The sequence below is a fragment of the Opisthorchis viverrini genome, assembly GCF_000715545.1.
Source record: "Opisthorchis viverrini unplaced genomic scaffold opera_v5_781, whole genome shotgun sequence".
NCBI classification, from domain to species: domain Eukaryota; kingdom Metazoa; phylum Platyhelminthes; class Trematoda; order Opisthorchiida; family Opisthorchiidae; genus Opisthorchis; species Opisthorchis viverrini.
In genome coordinates this window covers 1-6,470 of record NW_008752463.1, presented here as the reverse complement: position 1 = coordinate 6,470, position 6,470 = coordinate 1, and the positions used below count along the sequence as shown (strand labels likewise).

The 6,470-nt window shown below is 47.7% G+C and overlaps 1 protein-coding gene across 1 annotated transcript in view; it reads right to left on the bottom strand.

Moving 5' to 3' along the window:
• The window catches only part of T265_15728 (hypothetical protein), a gene marked incomplete at both ends in the record, with an annotated part of 39,277 nt that extends 33,066 nt beyond the window's left edge, over positions 1-6,211 (bottom strand). The window contains 1 exon segment of the mRNA XM_009179027.1: positions 5,914-6,211. Coding sequence (XP_009177291.1) covers positions 5,914-6,211 — 298 coding nt within the window.
• Positions 6,212-6,470: the final 259 nt, after the last annotated feature.

The following is a 6,470-nucleotide window of genomic DNA, read 5'->3' as shown; positions in this document are numbered from 1 at the left end:
CCCCCCCCAAATCATCGGTGAACGAAACTGCGGTAGCTACAACTCCTTGAATACTAAGGGATATGTTCGCAGATGGCACGTTCTGAAGCATGACCTTGCACTTTGAAGGTGCGGGGCGCATGCCAAAAGATGATATGATAATGGTCAGTTTATTCCACGGGTATTGTGCTTCGCTTTGGTCTTCAAAAATCAGGGCGATGTCATCTGTGTGCTCCAGATCGACAAGGTTCTCACCGCCAACAATTTGAACACCGGAGATTTGAAGACTATCCAGTGTTCGTCTCATTATTTCATCAATGACTAAGTTGAACAAAAATGAAAAGAGTGGAGATCATCGTCTGGCACAACCTTTTGTGGGGAAGCTTTTGGAGAGCTCACCATACACTCTCACCCGCCCAGAAGTACGTGAATATAGGGATCGGACTTCTGGGACATACCCTGTTGAGTAAGTGTAGTTAGCAGCACTGATCTATCGACAGAATCAAACACATCCTTGATGTCAAGGGTACCAGGACTGTGGTTCGTCCGTACATGTGGTGTTGCTCTAACACCTGACAAAGTGTGAAGATGTGGTCAACGTAGCCTCTCCCCAGTCAAAATCCCGCTTGATTTTCACGAGTCAAGGCTTCACCTGCCATTGCAAGACGACGAAGAATCAGCGACACCGGAAGCCTTGTCACAACAAGCGTCGCACTAACACCTCTGTGGTTACTACATTCGCTGCAAGTGTCCTTTTTGAAAGTGGGCACTACTATCGATTCACTCCAGTTGCCTGGGCGGTCTCCTTCTCCCAGAGAGACTCAAATAGGCCAGTTAGGCACTAACTAAGAATTCCACCACCATCCTTGAAAAGAGCAGGTAGAAGGTCGTCAGCACCAGCTGCGCGATGACGCTTGAGTAGAGATATGCACTCGGACACTTCTGAGACCGAAGGCGGCTCCATATTCACAGTCCAATCTTCTGTTGAAGGCCAGGATTCTGGATTGGAGGTAACAGGTGGCCAGCTGAATTGCTGTTCGAATAACTGTGCCCAGAGGATCAAACGCTCTTCATTGTTGCATATAAGAGAGCCATTTTGGTCTCTGATTATTTCTCTGACAAGATGTTTCCGAAGATAAGACGAACGAATCAAGTGGAACAGTTTGCGCACTTTTCCAGCATTCTTGCATTTTCCATTTATTCGGCCTTTCGGTTCCATCAAGCTTGTTGGTCTGCCCGGACACTCAGTTTCAACTGGTGTCGAATGGTGCGTCGGTTGGAGTTGTGGCTGTGACCAGGAGGAATCTGTCAGAGTAATCAGAAGTTCAATGTTTGGATGAGGTTCGCTGGATTTTCCCGCAAGCAGACGTTCCGGCTCTGGGTAGTGCTTTGGATATCTTTTCCCAGTGGCTGTTTATATCCGACATCGTACCGTTCGGCAGGCGTTTGACGAGCCGCTTCTGATAATTCCTTTTGACTCCTTGGTCCACTAGTTACTCACTGGCTGAGTGAGGTGTGCGTGTTTTGTATAGACTTGAAAAGCGCAATGAAAAGCAGCAGCGTACAAGTGCATGGTCGGAGTCCACGCTGGTGTTCCAGAAGGAGCGGCAAGTAGTAGTCGACCCTCGTCACCGACAACTGACGGCGGTGGGGTCTATTTGGGTTCGTGACTGGTTTGTTGGTGGGCACCACGTTGTCAAGCGATTTCCGCTGTTCCGGAAATTCGTACTACAAAGAAACAGTATGTGACCGGTACACATTTGAAGCAGGCGGTCTTCGTCATCCATGCGTCTCGTGTCCAATCTCAGACGAACACCCAATCGGGCCCTATCGGTGCTTAGTTTCTCTACCTGGACTTCAATATCACCAGCAACCACAACGATATCCGAGCTTTTAGCCCGATGTAAAAGGACACCTAGAGTGTCATGGAAACTGTCCTCTGCAGATGCAGAGCTACAGTCAGTTGGGGCGTAAGCAAACACAATAAACGGTGCGATGGACCTCACTTCTTATAGATTTTCTCACATATGTTGCCAAACAAACCGCACAGAGGCGACTATCAACGGATATCCAATCAAGCATGGACGCTTCCACTCGGTCACTCAAAACAACACCCACTCCAGCATATCCAGCTGCAGAGGCCTCTGCATCACTAGAGGTGCGCAGCCGGAACCTGCAACAGAGATAGGGACTAGTCGGTTCGAACACAGTACTTGCGTCCTGTAGCCTTGTTTCTAAGAGGCAGCATACATCAATGCAGATGGAATCCAGCGTACGAGCAAGAGCCGCCTTTTGTCCTGCTTGCTTCAGTGTGCGAACATTAACGGCAGGTAGGTAGACAGGCTCTAGGGGTATAAAAACAGACTTCGAGGTGTTTATAGTTGTTACTGAACTGGCCGGATCATTGTGAACTTCACGAGTATGCTTCGAGGTGTTTATAGTTGTTACTGAACTGGCCGGATCATTGTGAACTTCTCGCACGAGTATGCGAAATCTCTCCACTCAAGTACGGCTCAGTTCATACCGTCCTGATAAACAAGGCATTATTAAATCACCGGGTGGTAGACTGTAGGATGAATTTTTCGCTGGAGATTGACAACAACGAAGCATCATGTTGGATAAGAACTGTTCTGTTATGATTCAATCTGCATCACCGCCGAACCATCAAACCTGATTCACTATCGCTAAACAAATCCTATACATATTGGGGACAAGATTGCTTAAGTGATAAGAGCACGAATTTACTGATCGGAACTTCCGTGGTTCGAACTCGACGACTGCTTTTCGATTTCCCCTGTCTAGCTTTGGGCAACCTGGTAATATCCCAGCACTCGTGATTATTTCTGGTGGCATAGCAGCTAGGCACCGGAAGGGTGATACAGCTGAACAAGTTTTTCCTATTACACATTGCGTCCTTGCCAAGCGAATTCCAATCTCTGAAGGAGCATAGGCACTGTGAGCTGTTGGCTCGTTATGAAAATACTAATCACTACACAACGGATAAACTAAATGAAATTATCCGACGTTTCAATCATTGCAGGTGGTCTTTACCTCACTTTATAGCTAGATACTGGCTGCAATACTGCAAGAAAGTTTAGGCCTATAGAGAAGAATGATTAGGGCTGTCTACCGAAGTCTTTGGATAAAGACTTGATTGCAAAGCAGTCATTATCATCATCATCATCACTTGCATGACATCAGTGTTCAACACCGATGCTTCGCTGCCGTACAACCATGGTTTACATGAAAGCCTTATTGTGGAAAAAAGAATAAATATGGACGGGTAAGGACTTACTGCTGGCTTACTACAATCATTCTGAGGTGCTTACACCTCCAAACACTCATTCAGGCGAGCTGGATACAAACTGACGACAAGGACGCCACTGACATCAGTTAGCAGTCATATCTTGCAGGCTCTCGAACCAAGCGCAGTGGGGATCACGCGGTCCCATCCTGGAAGGCGAGTAGCACCGACTGCACCCAAATGTTTCGTAATCCCTCTCATATCCGTCTACCAGGTCAACAGTTGGCAACCTCTCTGCTTCCGCCAATCTGAATTGGGAACGGAAAACAGCACTCTCTTCGGAAAACGATGGTTAGGTATACGCTTCTGGTGCTGGAGACATTCTTCAATGGAAGTACCCGTTGAACAGCCAAAAACTCGCTTTCTAATTGCCTCGTTACGGACTAGCTGACACCAACCCACACAAGCTATGTTTCTGAGACAACGATTGTCGAACACCTGAAGACGTCTCAATTTCGCTGCTCGAACAGGCCAAGTCCCACAGCCATACGGTAAAACAGCCTGTATGGTAGCTTGATACACACATCCCTTGAGATTCAGGGATACAACACCTTGACGCCATAGGTGTTTCAAATTAGCAACCGCGACCCGAGCCTTGCAGATTCACACATTGACCTCATCTGTTGCACTACAATCAAAACTAATACAACTTCCAAGATATGTAAAACGCTCCACAAACTCGAGCGCCTCTCCCTGGATTGGAAGTGACGTGTTCAGTGACCGCATGTCCACGAGCATAACCTTGCACTTTGTGGATACACAATGCATACCAAATGACGCGATAACTTTGGTCAGTCCATCCAAAAAGACTTGCGCCTTCTCCTCCTCTTTGGAGAAGAGGACGATGCCTTCTGCATATTCTAGATCGCCAAAGTTTGTCACAGACTATTTGGACACTGGCGTTTTGGAGACCTTCCAGCGTGTCTCATGATTTCATCGATCACAAAGCTAAACAGGGATGGGAAGAGTGGGCATCCCTGACGGACACCGCTGTGTACGGGAGCTTTTGCAGTGATCGCCGTATAATCTCACACGTCCGAAAGTCTAAAAAAAAATACACAAAGAACTTATTATGTTCACGAACTTCCGGGACATTCCTAGGTGGGCAAGCGTGTCTAGTAGAACAGACCGGTCAACGGGGTCGAATGTGCCTTCGAAATCCGGGAACGCTAGAATTGTGGGTCGCTTATATTTATGGTGTTGTTCTAGCACCTGACGAAGTGTGGAGATTTGGTCAACGCAATCCCTACCTGGCCGGAATCCTGCTTGCTGCTCTCGAGTCAGTGTTTCACGAGCCACCGTAAGGCGACAAAACCCCAGTGACGCCAACAATCTCGTTACGATAGGGTTCAAGTCGATCCCCCGGTAATTGCCACACTCAATACAAGTCCCGTTTTTCAAGATGGGCACTATCGTCGACTCTTGCCAGTTGTCCGGGACAGATTTCTTTACCCAAATGCAAGCAAACAGATCAGACAAGCGTTGACTGAGTACTTCACCCCAATCTCTGAACAATGCGGGTGAGAAGTCATCCGGACCAGAGGCTCCGTGGCGCCTGAGAGAACACATGCAGTCATAAGCTTCCGCGTAGGTAGCCAGTTCCATGCTCACAGTCCAGGGTTCTATGTCACCTGTTGGCTCCAGACGGGTACCAGCTGGTGACCATGATAATGTTCGAAGTGCGCCTGAGAGAACACATGCAGTCATAAGCTTCCGAGGCCGTAGCCAGTTCCATGCTCACAGTCCAGGGTTCTATGTCACCTGTTGGCTCCAGACGGGTACCAGCTGGTGACCATGATAATCGTTGTTCGAAGTATTCAGCCCAACTGACGAGGCGTTCTTCTTTGTTCTGATTCTTGATGGTTTCTCTCGCAGGTTGTTCCCGAGGACCGGTTGCATGGATCAGCGGGAATAATCTTCAGGCACTACCGGCTTTCTGGGTCGGTGGTGGTCGACTAAGGACAACCAGAGCAGTCTGAAGTCCAAAGGAGGAAGCAGCCAGACGTTTTGCAAACCCCAACCTGGAGGAGACCGTGTTGTTAACAGCTTTACTCATTGAACAACCTATGGTGAGACTAATGTGACTGGGATACGTGCACTCTCAAACGGGTTGTGGAAGCGCATAAGCCACCATACCGCAGTACGGTTGTTTCTCTGAGACGGCTATATCTGTAAGGTTTACCACTGAGGATGTTATTGATGACGAGACACCTGGAATAACAGCTGACGTAGACTAACTACACCCGAAGTCCTCCTGCATTAAATCTGAATCCGGGTTGGACCTGTTGTTTTGACTGCAATCCCAAGTGGAGTAGCCAAATTACCGCCAAGTTCTCACGAACCAGCGTGAAGGAAGGGAAATTAAGTGGTACTTATCCAAATTAGTGGGGCTCCGTGCGTAACTAGCAGAAAAGTTCAAACTGGAAAGTGTGGGAACGTGGGACAACACAGCCTCGTCAACAAAAACCGGTCAATTGTCTCTGCCTATGACGACTGTGAAGACTTCAGGAAAAATTCGATTGCGAGGAAGATATATCGAGAGGCCGCGGAAAATAGGCTGTGACAGGGTACGGCAAAATCATTGGGCTTACGTTGTGAGAAAACAAAGTTCAACCAGTGCTTGAACTCACAAGTGAGATGAGTGTTCAAGATTCTAACCCATCGGTTCAGCTCCTCGAAGTGGTCAAAAGAAATGCAACGAACCCTGTAGTTGCATACAAGCATCACCGTCCCCTGACGATTTGGCTCCAGAAATGAAATGAAAGCGTGAACCACATCTTCGCTGCAGCAGACGGATTTTTCCTGGTCCACCACGGAAATCTTTAACGAATCTGCACAGTAATTAGAGAGCACGCACGAAAGACGTACTTGTGAATGTCGAGAGTTTTTCGAGGATGCACAGTCGACGTTTCCACTAAAGGAAGGCATTCATTTGAGACATGTATGCGCTCACTTTTCTCTTATGCTTCACAGAGAGGACAGCCTCGACAAGTCGGCCGACTTCGGCCATAAAGCTGAAATCCCTGAATGCCCCAAATACACAACTGAAAACGCAGGAACCGGGCGTCAACAAAGACAAGCAAAAAAAAGCCGAACACTAATTGGCTAATATTTGTCATCCGGTGAACGCGAAATTGAAGCTAGCGATTTCTGGAATACGTAGCACTTGTAAACTGCTCTTTTTCAT